This window comes from Bombus bifarius, unplaced genomic scaffold (genome assembly GCF_011952205.1).
Source record: "Bombus bifarius isolate JDL3187 unplaced genomic scaffold, Bbif_JDL3187 scf7180000007966, whole genome shotgun sequence".
Taxonomy (NCBI): domain Eukaryota; kingdom Metazoa; phylum Arthropoda; class Insecta; order Hymenoptera; family Apidae; genus Bombus; species Bombus bifarius.
Genome location: NW_022884352.1, coordinates 2,276,997 through 2,293,297, shown reverse-complemented (window position 1 = coordinate 2,293,297; position 16,301 = coordinate 2,276,997). Strand labels below are relative to the sequence as shown.

At 33.0% G+C, this 16,301-nt stretch overlaps 4 protein-coding genes across 6 annotated transcripts; 2 read left to right on the top strand and 2 right to left on the bottom strand.

The window, feature by feature from the left end:
* Nucleotides 1-27: 27 nt before the first annotated feature.
* LOC117204265 (ATP synthase subunit d, mitochondrial-like) lies at nt 28-1,297 on the bottom strand. Its single transcript, XM_033441517.1, has 3 exons — nt 1,090-1,297; nt 506-674; nt 28-429 (listed from the first exon to the last, which is right to left on the bottom strand). The coding sequence occupies exons 1-3, from the start codon at nt 1,203-1,205 to the stop codon at nt 196-198; spliced, it is 519 nt and encodes a 172-aa protein (XP_033297408.1). The 5' UTR covers nt 1,206-1,297; the 3' UTR covers nt 28-195.
* A 587-nt stretch (nt 1,298-1,884) lies between these two features.
* LOC117204201 lies at nt 1,885-9,975 on the top strand. Of its 3 annotated transcripts, none has more exons than XM_033441407.1 (9): nt 2,560-2,699; nt 3,012-3,077; nt 3,245-4,868; nt 4,993-5,227; nt 5,308-5,417; nt 5,513-5,759; nt 5,825-6,029; nt 6,120-6,321; nt 6,417-9,975. In XM_033441407.1, the coding sequence occupies exons 2-9, from the start codon at nt 3,070-3,072 to the stop codon at nt 8,196-8,198; spliced, it is 4,413 nt and encodes a 1,470-aa protein (XP_033297298.1). In that variant the 5' UTR covers nt 2,560-2,699; nt 3,012-3,069; the 3' UTR covers nt 8,199-9,975. The 3 variants fall into 3 exon arrangements, with proteins under 3 accessions (XP_033297282.1, XP_033297298.1, XP_033297289.1); XM_033441398.1 differs by having other exon boundaries at nt 3,215-4,868; XM_033441391.1 differs by lacking the exon at nt 3,012-3,077 and having other exon boundaries at nt 1,885-2,699.
* A 1,095-nt stretch (nt 9,976-11,070) lies between these two features.
* LOC117204253 (cytochrome b-c1 complex subunit 2, mitochondrial) lies at nt 11,071-13,509 on the top strand. Its single transcript, XM_033441476.1, has 7 exons — nt 11,071-11,225; nt 11,623-11,759; nt 11,837-12,028; nt 12,108-12,324; nt 12,407-12,838; nt 12,906-13,127; nt 13,225-13,509. Exons 1-7 carry the CDS (start codon nt 11,181-11,183, stop codon nt 13,309-13,311), a joined length of 1,332 nt encoding a protein of 443 aa, XP_033297367.1. The 5' UTR covers nt 11,071-11,180; the 3' UTR covers nt 13,312-13,509.
* Nucleotides 13,337-16,050, bottom strand: LOC117204250 (nucleolar protein 11). Its single transcript, XM_033441466.1, has 4 exons — nt 15,642-16,050; nt 15,028-15,559; nt 13,920-14,950; nt 13,337-13,817 (listed from the first exon to the last, which is right to left on the bottom strand). Exons 1-4 carry the CDS (start codon nt 15,771-15,773, stop codon nt 13,689-13,691), a joined length of 1,824 nt encoding a protein of 607 aa, XP_033297357.1. The 5' UTR covers nt 15,774-16,050; the 3' UTR covers nt 13,337-13,688.
* Nucleotides 16,051-16,301: the final 251 nt, after the last annotated feature.

Genomic DNA, 16,301 nt, shown 5'->3' with positions numbered 1-16,301 from the left:
TTGAGCATATTTTTAACTAAAAGTCGATTATAATGAACAAAATTATGCTTTCAACGTATTTAATATTTTATAACTTTAGTATCAGAACCTTACTAAATTTTTGTATGAATTGTTTAATAGTATACATTGTTAATAGCTCAATGGAGAAGCTATGATGAATATTACAACAGAACTATAATACATTTCAAGTTAAATTTAATGACCACTTCCTTTTGAATCTTCATTATTAGTGCTATGTTCTTGAGATGCCTCGTCATGAGGCCAAGTTGTAAATTTATCTGGTTGCATACATCCATCTGGTTTCAAATCAACATAATCATCCATAGTCATCTCTGAGAACGGTATCATATTGTTTAGCTCATCCAAACCTTTACGTAATTCTTCAATGTTAACATTTACTTCTTGAATGAAACTTTCTATTTTCTTAGCCTGTAACATGTTTAACACTATTTATAAAATTCAATTTAGGATATAAAATATAAAATAAACAGAAATATATTATTACGGTTTCACTCTTTGCAGCTTCAATTTCTGCTGTATAATTATCAGCTGGATATGGCACTGATAATGATTCATATTCTTTTTGAAATCTATCTACTAAACCCGGAGTCACAATAACTTTTTTATAATATGCCCAATCAATTTTTGGTAGAGCTTCTGGATTAGCCATCATACTATAAAATATATATTATATAAATATATTTTTTTATTGTCTTATATCTATTTGAATATGCTATATTTTATACAAATATAATAATTTATTTACATTGGTATAAAGTGATTATTTTAAATGGCACAACTCTTTCGTTTATTATGTTTGAATCAATTTTCTAACAAGTTATTACTGTAATATACTTATCGCTATTTTGAAATCAGTACTAACAAGGTTAGGTCAGTTTACCTAGACTTACTCATACAAAAATTTAATAGGAAAGAACTACAATTTCATTAATTTCTATATAACAGGAGAATAGTACATTTTTAAATCACTCGACCAATCTAAAGTAAGGATTTAATAGGAACATGTGGAAATATTATATAACAGGATAAATGATCGAATAATGGAATGATCTTATGAATTTTACTAACCGTTGTAAATATTTATCAGACTTCGATTTAAAAGCGGCCAAAGCAGCTTTTTCAGCTTCTGGAACTCGCTCAGCGAGAGCAGTCCAATTTATCGCTTTAATTGCTTGTCGTGACATTTCTCTGTGACAATTCCTCCGAACCAAACGTAACACAATTCCCGAATGCTGAACAAGTATGAATATGTGTATCTATGAGCTGGTATGGTTGTATAGACTATACTCTTAAATGTATACAGCGCTAATTCTTTTTTACCGATATCGATTAATCGAATTTTCATATATCGAAACGAGATATCGATTATAGAGTACTCGATATACATAAATATTCGATTTAAAGGTATTGTTTCAGTCGATATTTATTCGTTGTAAATTGAAGCATTTAAGCATTAGCAGCATTAGGTAAATGCGAGATATCGTGATAAATAATTACGAATAATTAGCCTTTTTAAACACGTACACGAAAATAGTGAACTATGCAAGAAAAGAAACGTATATGATAAGTACGTATATAACAAATAGAAGAAGCAGCATTCCAGAGAAATCGTTCGTTTACTGATCGAACCAGTTATAAGAATGAGTAAATTGAAAAATTATTTATAAAATATTCACGTGTACATATATGTATATTCTTTCTTATCATATTAATATGAATTATGGAATACAACCTTACGCCTTATTGTACGTGCATTCAAACATAATTTACATTGTTTATGTTATAGCTTATTATATATATATATTTAAATTGTTCAATTAATTGCAAACATTATAATCATAATTATGGAACAGAATAAATATGAAACTAATAAACAAGAAATTTGATTTAAATATTGTAAAATAAGAAAAAATCATCTAATTAATAAGGAAGACGAACAAATGTATATACTCATCATACACGATACACATACAATTACATATATATGATTATATAAACAAAACGTAAGTTACATATTTGTATTATCTGTGTGTATACTATATATAAATTTATATGCATCTAACACAGGAATGTACACAATCGTGCATGCATATTCACATACATGCATTCTCATGTAAGTACGCGTTCATACATCGAACGCGTGTAAGTTTGCAGTGATGAAGCGCAACGACAGGATCGATAAAAGAGGAAGATCGTGGTCACGGGGTACAAGGGGTATGGAGAAGGAAAGTAGACTAGCGAAAGAATAGAGAGAGTGAAATAGAAATTTAGCGAGTGTTAGTGGATGGGTGATTGCCGGGGTGGCGAGTGACTAGGGTGGGCGGAAAGGGTGGAGTGGGCGGCGATGGTCAGGCGGTGAGCATAAAGAGGATAGGATAATATCGGTGCGCGACCTCCGCGGTAGCTTCAAGTTCGCCGCTTTAATACCGGCAGATCTACGATGTAGTTATGCCGAAGAAAAGTACTAGACATGTGAGAGAGTCGGGGTTAACGAGAAGTTCTTATCATAAAAGCAATAATCTTGGAACCACATCAGAACCAAAAACGAAACACTTTCTAAGCGTCCGGATTGGTCTTACCAACGGCAAACGTTGGCTTTCTCTTAAAAAACGCTTAGGTCTGTCAACGGATGAAGATGTTGCAGTTTACTTGCTGGATCTTGCTGAATCTGTTTCCAGGTAGGATTCCAGATAGATGCTTGTGACAGATTAAATGTACCTCTTTCTTAGTTTTCAATCAAAATTTATTTAGACCGACGTTATAAAATATTTTGTTCTGTGCCATAAAAACCGTTTTAATCGATACTTAAACATACGTATCACTCGAAAGCGGGACTTCCCCTCTATCGTGTCCAAATTTTCCCTCGAATCGCCATCTTGTGGGGTTGCTGTCAGAGGGGTGAAAATAATCGATAATTTTTTATTCGTTAAAAATATAGTCGTCAATTTTATCGATTACACTGATTTTCATTGATTTTGATTTTCTTTGAGAACACGGATCGACCGATACAGAAGAAATGTCTATTTTATTTAACTCCAAATACGAAATATGTTCAGGTAAATTAATTTTCACTTAATATTTATAAAAATACTAGTAACCATTGAACGTTTTCTGTCTTAAATTGATTCCCACTTTCTAACTTTTGTGAGACACTATTGTGACTTAACACTTCCTTTATATCTATATTTTACAGTGCATTCAACTGCATATTTTTGTTTAATAGACACAACCTTAAGTGTAATGGAGAAGAGGAAAAGGAAATGGATCAGGATAAAAAGAGCAAAACAGAATCGATGCAGACTGAAGATTTTATAGAAGATACAAGAGAATTTGTACGTCGAAGTTTAAGGAAACAAAGCAGTGGCACAGTTGTAGAATCTGAATCTCTTCCTGTTGATACAGCACAAACAAAATTGTCCAATGATACTGATGTACATGTCCGGCGTAGCTCAAGATCTAAGCATCATAAGAATAAAGCTAAACATCATAAAGATAAACGGAAAAGAAAAAGGCGTTTTAAAACTGAAAGTATTGTTTCGCCACTAGAATCTATTAAACGATCTTCTAGTGATATAACATCAGGAGATGAGGAACAAATTTCCTTTAAAAAAGACAACTCCAGGTTAGCTAGCGAAGTAGAGTCAAAGTCAAATTTAAAAAACAATCTTCGTGTTAGTACGAAGACAGCTGAATCTGTTATGTCAAAGACTGAACACATAGATAGCATAGAATATATAGCAAATGTAAATATTAACAAAAATGTACTTTATCATGATATTGGAGATGTTGATGTGGAAAGAATTATGATGGTTGGTGACAAAAATGAGCAATCAAGGTCTAATTGTTTAGCAACATCATCAGTTGCTAAGAGTGTAGGTGAAAATGTAGTAGAACAAATCTCAAATGTAACAGATTCAACATCCACCATAGTTTCTCACGTTCAATCTAGTGAGACAAAAGATGACAAGAACAGCCCAAGCGGTATGGTATATGTCAATACAAATTCTAGTTGTTCAAATATCAACATAAATACAGATCAAGAAATAGAAGATCGAAAATTGAAAAAGAAACGAAAACGATTGAAATATGATGCTGACGAAGACGACGATGAAAATGTAAAAGAAGATTCATCTGAGGACATCGTAGATGATTTTGTACATAAACATAGGAGAAAAAGGCACAAACACACTAATGAACATAAAAATCGTAAACATCACGATGTGCGGAAAGCACCGCAAGACGGAATAATTGTGCAAGAAGATAAAAATGCTTGTTCTACAATAGATGGTACAACTCCAATTACAATTGAAAAGCTTCAAAATGAAACAAATGTTGAAAGCCTAATGTCTGAGCCACAGAGATTAGCCATTAAAATAAAGCTCTGCCAAGAATGTAATAATCGTCACTTACAAGATGCCTGCCCATTAATAACACCTCAATATGCTATTTCAGATTCTATATCATATGAAAGCTGGTTAAATAAACATAAAGAAAATACGGAAGTTTCAAAGGCTATAAAATCAGATGATCCTATGTCTGAAGGATATGGAAAGATAACAGAAGATAATAATGAATCAGATGATGAATCTTTATTAACTGAACAATGTAAAACTAAAATGAAAACTCAGAAAGAGGAAAAGCAATTAACTGTAGATTTAGATCGACCATTATATGCTAGAGACTCTCTACCTGAATGTTTTGAATTAAAAATTACCAATTCAGAACATGGGCTTGGTATATATGCAAAAAATTCTGTTCCAATGCATGTTAAACTGGGTCCTCTTGTTGGACAACCAGTTAGGGAAATGGACATTCCTGATGATTTTCCCATGAGACACATTTGGGAGGTAAAATCAATGCAATATTTTTTATTTTTGTATGTATAAACTATATTTATTTTAATCATTACACATATATCCTTAAAATGTTCCAATAATAAAACAATATTGTTCTTCTTTCATCTTTTTTTAGATAGATAATGATGGTAAAGCCTCGTATATAAGTACTACTAATCCATTAAAAAGTAATTGGATTCGTTATATTAGGCCTGCTGAAACAAAAGAGGAAAGAAGCGTAGCTGTAATAACAAAACAGGGAGAACTACACCTTGTTACTACACAGAATATTATGTCAGGAATGGAGCTGACGTATTGGACAGACTCTCAATCTTCTGCATGGACGCGGAAGAATAAAGTAGACAAAACGAGTATAGTATCATCTTTTCAAAATATAAATTAAGTATAAGCAAGGAATATCATTTGTTTAACTTTATTTTGATTTATCCAGATTGTGGAGGATGTAATTTAAATTTTGCCCATCCAATATACTATCGGTTACATTGCTGCATTTTTCATGACACGAATTATAGTTTAACCATAAGAAAATATCATTGTAAGGTAGATGACATTTGAATTACGCTTTATATCGACTGTTTCGCATTTTGTATTTTTGAACAAATGTATAGATATATGGATTTATTCCATATTTTTAGGTATGTGGAGCTGCTGTTTTGGGTAAGGATAATATTATGAAACACGCAGCGGAATTACACGCAGGTCGAGGTGCATATCAATGTCAATATTGCAAAAAATTCTTTTTACGTTTGAATTACCTTGAAATGCATCGTACTTATGGATGTGCTCAAAATCCTCAACGTTCAAGGCCATTATGCGATTTTTGTGGTCGTAAATTTTGTCAGCCGCAAAAATTAAAAGTGCACATCAAACGAATGCATAACGGTAAGCATTTGTACAGCATGTAAATCTATCAATAAAGATTATTTTCAATTTAAATGAATGTTTAGATATGTCTGAGGTGCTCCGGGAGTTTCAATGTAAATTATGTCTGAAACTTCTGGGATCTCGTGCTGCTCTTCAACGTCATATGAAAGAAGTTCATCATAAAGACGTAGTTGGTGCCGCGACTTGTGATCGATGTGGAAAAATGTTCCAAAATAAGAGTAATCTCAAAATACATATGTTAACACACAGTGGAGTAAAACCATTCAAGTAGGATCGCAATATTCCTGTAGATAATTCATTTCGTATTTCTTTAGTAAATACGATACTGAGTGCTTGTTTTTTTTTTTTTAATTGCAGGTGTAAAGAAAATGGTTGCAAAGCAGCTTTTACGACTAAACAATGTTTACAATTTCATTACAAAAAAGTACATGGTCTTACAGAAGAAATGATGCCAAAAATCGAACGATCTGTTGCCTATACCTTTGATGCATATAGCGGTGGACTCGTCGAAGATGTTGGTCGTGGAAAAACACCGCGACCTAGTAGAAAAACTTCTCAGGTTTGTTCTTCATTAAAATATATCTTGTCTTATACATTTTCGTAAGATCAAATCGTTTCGAATCACAATATTCGTTTTATAATTTATGATTTCAGCAAGAAAGCGATAATAAAATATCTGTGGATGATAGCAAAAATGACTTGAAAATTGAAACGCCAAGTATTTCTACACATTCGAGTATAATCGAGTTTGGTACAAGTCCCACATCCAAGTATAAAATAGAACATAATTCACGAATTACAACGTCTTCGCTTCCGATGGGTGCGTCAATGTCAAGCAGTTTGGAATCGACAGTAGAAGGTGTGCGCACAGAAACAGATCTATATAGTACTTCCAGATTACAAAGTAAAGGAAGTAAAAAATGGCTTGGTGAATTCAATCCTCCAATTTCCTCAGATGTAACAGTGGTATCTAATACTATACCTCATTTATCAACAAGTGTTGTTACCGGAAATTCTTACGAGTTTGAAGATACTCGGAAGGAAATTGATGAGAAAGTATCATCATCGACAAACAATACCAGAAGACAAGATAATATGACTCAAGATATTATAGAAAATGCTAAATTGGGACTTAGTGTTTATAGAAGAACCGAAAGTGCGAATGCTAGCTTGTTAGTTGAAGCTGCCCTTGATGCTGCTGAGCGGGATATAGGAGCAGTAACTAGTCCAATATTGGATGATAATGATCGCGACACAAATCTTTATTCAATATCCAGTCAGCTACAATCTCCATTACCTCAGAGATCACCAAACCATTTAGAGTCCTATATACAACAACAAGAAGAACTGATATCTCCTGCACCTACACCAGATAGCCGAAACACACCACCCACGCATTTACACGTCGATTATCAACTGCATCGGCCCGTTGATTACATCGGTACACCAAGAACACATAACATTGATCAGTATTTACATCACGAAGAAATACCACGTGTTTCTTCGCCGAACGGTTATATACATATTCAACAAGAGGACTTGGTATCACCTTCAGGAACACCAAACCCCCGATATCAAGACGTGCACCATCACCATCACCACCACCATCACCATCATCATCATCAGGTATCCGCGGACAATTTATCTAGTGATGAAGGTGATTCAGTTGTGCAAAATCTCAGTCTCTCCGTGAAAGAGAAATCAATGCAGTTGGATCTATCAACATCATATAAATATGATTCTCTCGACCAAGAGTTCGCTAGAGAAAGAACTAGCTTTGAGCCTCTTGTTCTAAACGGGGAGCTTCAGGGCTTGGATATGTCTGCTAGAGGATTTCATCATACTTTTGGTGTACAGATACAAAATGCACGGTATCATCATCATCATCTGTACGAAATTGCAGAAAGACAAAGTGTTGATCTTAGCAGGACTGGAAGCTATTCGATATCACCTACTCCTCTTCCTGTATCTTCTCAGGTGACATCTGGTTCTTCAGCGGCAGTAGTTCCTCCACCGCCACCACCTCCACCACCGCCACCGCCGCCCCCTCCTCCACCACCACCGCCTCCCCCAGCTCCTCCTCCTCCACCACCGCCTCCACCGCCACCACCACCTCCACCTCCTCCTCCACCCTACCCTCATAGCGATGTTCTCAGGGTTGTAAGTTTAGATCTTACACCAGGTGGACGTCACACTGTAGATCTCACTCTTTCAAGACCACATCACTTACACGGATCCGGTGCTCGGGTAATAACGAGTCCTCAACCCGCAGGTTCTGGCAATCCACATATTGTACCTGACTCGGTTGATGGGCGAATTCTACCTTCTCCTCCTCCACCACCTTCCTTGTCAGGGTACAATCCAAGTTATCCTGTAAGTCCTGCTGCGTATCATCCACCAAGACCAGGATACCATCATTATTCCGGTTACTATTAACTAATACAGAGAATTTCAGTACCTTTACCTAACATTTTAAAATACCCACCGAGTAACTTTTCCAATATAATTTTTGCTATAAAACTATTTCAATCGTAAATAATCAAAGAATATGCTATATCACTAAGGTATATATGTCAATATTCCGAGATAATATTAAATCTGTTTCGTTTCCGTTTTCTCTACACAGAATCATAAAAATTCAAGACCGTGAACTAGTCGAAGTGAAATTCTTTTATATATTAAATTATATATTAAATTATGAGGATCATTCAAAAAGTTTCCATTCGTGGCGTCGTTTTCACACCATACGCAACATAGACATGAGTAATATCTAAGTTTTAGTTACTGGAACATGACCAGACTATCAATGTTGTAACGTATTACAAAACCATAGGCAAGCTTCACAGACAGATCAAGATCAAACGTCTTAGAAAGTTGAACAACGGTGTGCTTCTCCATGATAAAGTTCATCCTCACCTAGGAAATGTTCGGTATAAATTGCGGAACAGGAAGTGGAAAATTCTAAAGCACCCATTTTGGTCTCTTCTACGTGTGAACTTCGTGTCTTTTATCCCTTGGAGGAAGTTTGAAAAAGCTTGAAATGATCGCAGATCAATTTTCCTCGGCCGCCAAAATGCAAGAAGCTGTCACAGATTAATTCCGGCGGCAAACATAGGATTACTTTGAACGAGTTATACGTTGGTTGGTAACTCAGACGCCACGTACGGGAACTTGTTAAATGCCCCTCATAGATAAGAAACGACGGAGACCAATTATTGAATGTCGAAACTTTATTTGACCTTTCTTGCACACATATAATAATGGACTCAAGTCAACGTTAGATACAGTAAAAACTTCTAGAACTTTACCATTCAAATTAAAGTACAACTCTGGAACAGAGATGCGCACAAATATAATAAAATCAGTTATGTTAGATTGTCTAGTTTTTGAGTGGTTTAAAGCACATGGTCGGATTAGTCAACCGGTCGAACGTGATTATCGTAAAAGTGTATAGTAAAAAATGACATGTATCTATTATTTTTGGAGTGAACTTTATTTTTTTAAACTATTTATGAACAAAATTGTAGAAATTCGTTCTGCGATTAGAAGTACAATGCATGATTAGAAGAAAAAGATTAGCTTCTCAGTTTCTCAGATCATACATATATTTATACTACATATGTTCTTTTATACATATAATCATGTAAAATTTGAACATAGTAATCATACTTTTCGTTAACTGGTGGTAGATTTTTTGGGGTAATTGCTACTTCACATAAAATGTTACTTAACTTTCAACATATATATTCTTCTACTTCTTGTTCATCGACAAGAAAGTATTTCTAACACTTGTAACATGTAACGGTAGCTGCCATAAATTTTTGCAACAGTATTTTTCGGACGATTAGTCAACGACGTCGACGTTGTCTCTCCTACCATCGTTCTTGTTTTTAAATTTAGATTAAGAATTCATAGTCAGGTTGTCGTATGCAAAGGTAAGAAAATAATCGGATAAAGGAGTGAACGAAGAGCTGCGATATTATTAATGCACGTGAAAATTTTTACCTCTCGGGAAACATTGTGAATTGTGATTTTGATCAGTTGTGATAAATCACAATCCGCGAAATAAATCAATCAAGTTGCCTAACGATAGTTATAAGTGTATTTATACATGGTGATAATGACACTTAAACGTTCATTTTTGTTCTAGTCATATTACATTCATGTTAAGGTAATATTAGTTATTATTATAATATCCTGGGCATTGCAAATGTCGATACCGTAAAAATTGCAACGATTATTTCATTTGCATAAAATACACTCTTTCATCTTTGAAATGTTGTTAAAATAAATATAAGCATTGATTAAGATTGGTAACGATACCAATCAAACTTATTTACAGAGTACATATATATATTAAGATGCATATACACACACACACATACAAGTAGTTTACAGCTTTTTCAAATCTTCTTTACGAATCGTTTGCCAGTACCAAAGAATAAGAAATCGTGCAACCTCTGTGCCAAATCAATAAGGACGTTTATCACTATATGTACAGTTTTAATATAAACGCACCGATTATTTTGTATTAAATAAAAATACTCGTAGTATTAATGATAGGTATAAATATACAATTGTATGTATGTATGTATGATGTATGCAAGCGTATGTGTATGTATGTGTGTGTGTAAGTGTTTGCGTATATATACATATATATATATATATATATATATATATATATATGCAAGTATGTACATAATTGGATAGATGTGTGTTCGTTGCACGTTTTTCTTTTTTATATAATACAACTATAAGTTTTTAATCTCAGAAGTAAATTTCGATCAATTATTTATGTTTTTATTAATACCATTGATATTTTTTTCTTTTATATTGTATATTGCGTTTTTGCAATTTAGGGCTTCCTGTTCGCTTTTAATTAGTATTAACACATTTTATATTATTCCTTCCCTTTCAAATAAGGAACAACAGAAGTAGCCAAGAAAATAACAATTTCTTCCCTTCTTCGTGTATTTATATACTACTAGCTACAAGTACACAAAACTTTAAACAACAATGTTCACGAGTACAAATATGACACGGAATACATTTGTATCGGATTTCTTAATATGGCAAGCAAAATTAATAGAATAAACCATAAAAATAATATCACAACGAAAGTTATATTTCCTTCTTGTATCTATTATCATAATAAGAATAACTATGTAGAAAAGAAGAAAAGTTATAGTATTATTTATTATCCTCATTTGATCATCGTATTTTCATTTAAAATAATTTAAATTGACGCGCATTCTGCGCTCGCTGAACATAGCGACACCGATTGATATCACAGGAGTTGTTCCCACTTGACGAAACTATATGTTAGCTGGTATATGCTGACTGCGATCTATAGTCTTGTAGTTCAGCAGTACCATTTCATATTATCCTCTTAAAGAGAGGTTTTCTGGAAACGAGGAGATGGTTAGCTCAGTTATGCGGTCTTCTTTGCTACGTAGTCCTGCGGTAATAATAATTCTCTTTTCTCTATCTTTTAATTGTTAATTGACGTCGTTTCTTATTCATTAAAATAAGATCAGTCATTTAGCTGTTATGTAAACGACTTGATACTGTTCTGAATGTCAATTTCTGTCGTACTGGTTACATAGGCCAAGCTATTAATTAACTATATTAAATAGTTAAAACTATAAAAAAAACTAAAATCTTCTTTTTGTAATTAAACTTCAATTTTTTTCCCTCTTATAACTTTTCAATGGTCATTTTTACAACAGCCTTCTTTAACTATAAGTACATTTTGAGAATGGTTTACTCTTCTAAAACTTCGAAATCTTCTATTAAAGAGATTTAGAAACATTAAGGTAACTGTTTATTAAGATTAAAAACAAATTTTATTATGTATTAGGTCAGACATTATGCAGTTGCAGCAACCGCACCAAGTTCTTCTGCAGCAACTCCTGAAATTAAAGTTTTAAACAATAAAGTTACTGTTGCTGCTTATGATAACAATTCTCCAATTGCACAGGTGTCCATTGTTTTCAGGTATTTGAAATCTAAAAAAATTGTTCACATATGTTGATTGTAATATTTCTTTCGTTATATGAGTATTTAATGTATAGAGCTGGATCAAGAAATGAAACTTATGATACACAAGGTACAGCACATCATTTGCGGATAGCTGCAGGATTAGGTACCTCTGTTTCAAGTGCTTTTGCCATAACAAGGAATATTCAACAACATGGTGGAAATTTAATAACCACTCTTGATCGTGAAAGTATAGCGTACACATTGCAGATCACTAGAGACAATCTGTAAAGTTTCTTTTATGTTGCTTTGTTATTAGCGTTAAAATAAACCTTTCACTATATACCACTTCCTTTTTATCAATAGGGCAGATACTCTTCAATATCTAGAATGTGCTGCTACTAAGCAGATCTTTAAACCATGGGAAGTACAGGATCAGTTGCCTCGATTAAAATATGAACTTGGTTCCTTATCTGATGCAGCTTTGGTAATTGAATTATTGCATAAAGCAGCTTATCGTAGTGGACTTGGATATTCTCTATTTTCTCCAGAACATCAAGTAGGCAAAATTAATTCGGAAGGTGTAAGTACAATTATCATAAAATAACTTTGACAAATAATGACATGTCCTTATTGCTCAAGTATATTCTATTTTTTATTTAAAGCTATTACATTTTGTCAATACTTGGTGTACTGCACCTAGATGCGCAGTTGTTGGCACTGGTGTTTCATTAGCAGAACTTAGTGCTTTGGGATCAAATTTAAGTGTTGAATCAGCAGATAATGCAAATGAACCAACCAAATATTATGCTGGAGAAGTTCGTAAAGAAACTACATCAAGTTTAACTAGTGTAGCAATAGCTGTAGAAGGTGTATCGTTAAAAAATGAGAAAGAAGCTTTAGCATGTGCAATACTGCAAAGAGCATCCGGTAACGGACCGAGAGTTAAGTGGGGATGTAGTCCAAGTTCGTTACAGAAACAACTTTCGAGTATTGCAGGATCAGAGCCATTTGGCTTATCAACCTTTAATGCTAGCTATACTGATTCAGGACTTTTCGGTGTTGTATTATGTTCAACATCCAATGTAGTAGGATCTGTAAGTGGTACAGAATTTTATAATTATAATAAATATTATTTTAATATTAATTTTCACGTTACTATAGTTGACAAAAGAAGCTGTCGAATGGTTGAAATCTTTAAAAATATCTGAAAGTGAGGTTGCTCGTGGTAAAAATATATTAAAAACTGAAGTTTTGGATGCAGCTGATAATGCACTTTGTTTATTGGAAAGTATGCAACAACAAGCTCTGCTTAAAGGGCAAGTCTCCTCACCAGTATCAATAGCTAATGCCATTGACAAAGTTTCCACGTCTGATGTTAAAACTGTGCGTATATCAATAATATAATTTTTATTTGCAGGTTATAATACGTTTTTTATATTCTTCAACTGTACTTGTTACATTAACAACAAATATTTTCCAGGTGGCTGACAAACTTGTCAAAGGAAAATTATCTATAGCTTCCCTTGGTAATTTGAAAACTGTACCATATCTTGATGAATTAAAATAAACTTAGTAGCTTTTCGTCCGAAGACACAAATGACACGAAATTGATACCAGTTCTTTCCAAAATTGTGAAGATTGAGATTAAGATATATGAAAGTTACCAATCCCAATCGGCACGAGATATTTAATATCCATGTGCATTTTATTTCAGTAACTGTGTAACTCTGTAGATATGAATAAAAATAAAAATTCTTTATTTCCAGTTTTACTTTTTATATGTTTTAACGGCGTATGTGTTATTAAATTTGTCGTTTATATATACATATTTATATATGAAAATATTTTACAATTTCATTTACATATCAATGGTGATGAAAGAAACTATCAATGTTAAAAATGTTTGCATATGTACGTGTAAATTATGAATGGAAACTTTGTATTTTAATAGAGTTTTATTTCTTCTATCGTATAAAACTTGTTACGATTTTTTTGTAATGATTTCGATGACTTGCCACTAATCGTTCTTTTTAAAATGGGCCTCATATTTTCCATATCCTTGAATACTTGCAACTGCAAAGAAATTTTGAAAATGAATTAACGAAGGTCAATAAAGAAGACAGAATACTTATTGAACAATTATTAAAGCAATTACACTATTTTGTGTGAACTTACATGGTCGTCTAAAATATAACTGAGTTTATTAAGTAGCACCGAAACTTCTGGATCTCGTGATAACACGTAATGTTGATAATGAGACTCTAACAAAAGACTAGACCATTCATATAATTGTTTGTCAGTTGGTTGTTGTATAACATCATGACAAAAATCTTGAGTGTCCAATTTTTGTATTAAATATTGCAATAATCGAAGTATTTCATCAAAATTTAAACCGCTCCTAAGATAAGACGACAAAGAAATGTCGGAATAAGTAAGACTAAAAATTTTATCAAGAAAATCATTTCTTGAATGTGGGTTTCTGACAGTTGAGAAATCATCGGTTGTGCCATTTTGTAAAGGTAAAAACGTTTCATCAGGATTTCTTAACGAAAATATTAAGAGGTCGATTAGTAACTTTTCTGGTAAATCTTTCAAATTATTCAAACACCATATAATTGCTTCAACATTTTTCGACTCGATTAACTCCGGAATCAATATTTCTTGTATCGCGGCATCGCTCAATCCTTCGTGTATATAAGACGATATTTGTTTAGAAAGCTTTTTTGAAAGCTTTTGCATTGGTTGTTTAATAATAGTTGATCCGTTCTTTTCCCATTGTGCTACTGTTGATTCTTGTATTACAACAATCTCATTATTATCTGTATTCTCATCATCGTTTCTGAAATTCAAAGATGATCCAAGCAAAGTTGCTATTTTTTGAGGAGCAAGATGATAAGGAGCAATCGCTAAATGTTTATTAGCAGCAAGCAACAACTTGTCCTCGATTTTCCACAGCTTTGCATCTTTTGTATACAATTTTAATTTTTGAGCAGCTTGTATCAGTTTAAATTGTACATTATAAATCATTAACACAGCCCCCTCTTCAGAAACATCAGCCCCATAAACTGCCACAGTTGCCTCATTTAGAGATGTCATAACTACTGGATGTTTGGTATTAATGTTATTGATAATACCAATTAATGTACTTAAAGCAGCTTCGTTGTTTGTTTCCATTAAAGGGTGACTATACAATCTACCATGCGACCCTGAAAGCAGAAAATAAATATAAAATACGCATAATTTTAAAAGGGATTAAAGATCTAAGAACAACATTTACACTTACACAATGTTAGAAGACAAGCTTTGTTTTTAGCTTGCAATACAGCATGACCAACTAACTCTTCCGATCTTCGCTTCAACTCCAATCTTTTGACACAATTTGTTTCTTCAGAATAGGTATCATTGTTAAGTTTAACTATAACACAGTTATAAGTTCCTTCAATTTCAGTTAACATACACAAACTTATTTTGTCACCAGCACGGATCAAATAACAATCTAAAATTTTTTCATTGACGTTTAATAATCCTTCTTTGGACCAAGATTTTCTGTTTTGTATAGCTGTTTCTAGTGAAGCACTAGCTCCGTCCTTGCGTACCAATACAGGTGGACAGTCTTCGCATGTAACAATGGTATGCAAAGGAGACTGAAACTTATAGCCTTTGATGCTATTTAAATCTGTTTCTTCGGCAGTCCAAAGACGTATTTTTTTTTCATTAAATACCGCAGCATACTGACATGTTGTTTCATCATAAATAACTTGCGTCGTTAGTCGATCTTTACTGGTCCAACTACTCAATTGTTTTAAATCCTGTAGCTGTAAAACGCATTATATCACTTATAGTTAACAGCAAACATTGATTGTAATATAAACAAATGTTATTAATATAATAATTTACCTTATACCGAATTACAATATTTCTCCCTAATGTTACGATTGCACACCCGCTATCCGAATCTCTTTCAACACCTAACAAATTTTGTTGATCGATAAGCGGACATAGCGTATAATACGAAAAAAGTTTTGCCATCTCGAACTTATTAAAACAATTTTTTTTTAATCACGTGCTCGAAGACTCAAAACGAAATGGCATACATTTCACTTGTAATTAACGTTTGGTTCTGAAGTTTCGACATCTTCATTAATGACACTGAATATATTTTTTCAATAATCTCAATTTTTAATTTTATATTAAAATATTTTCACTCGAATGATAAAATAATAGAATTCAATTGTTATTATAGAAATAAGTTGTGAAATCCAAATAGGTTAGTTTGTTCTGCCATCTCTAGCAAGCAAAATACAACGCCCCCGTATTCTGAAACACGTACTATGTTCAGTTCTTAATTTAAAAAATAATGATTCATATGAATTACTTATATCGTTTTTAATTCTTTCAACAAAGTATTTAAGTAGAAGATTCCTAAAACACTTTTGCAAGATGTATTGGAATTTTATTAAATCCTATCATTTTTAAATAAAGTTTAATCGGCGCGATTAATTATCAACTATCATTAATATTATTTTGAAAACTGGATAAGGAAAAGGATAAATATAC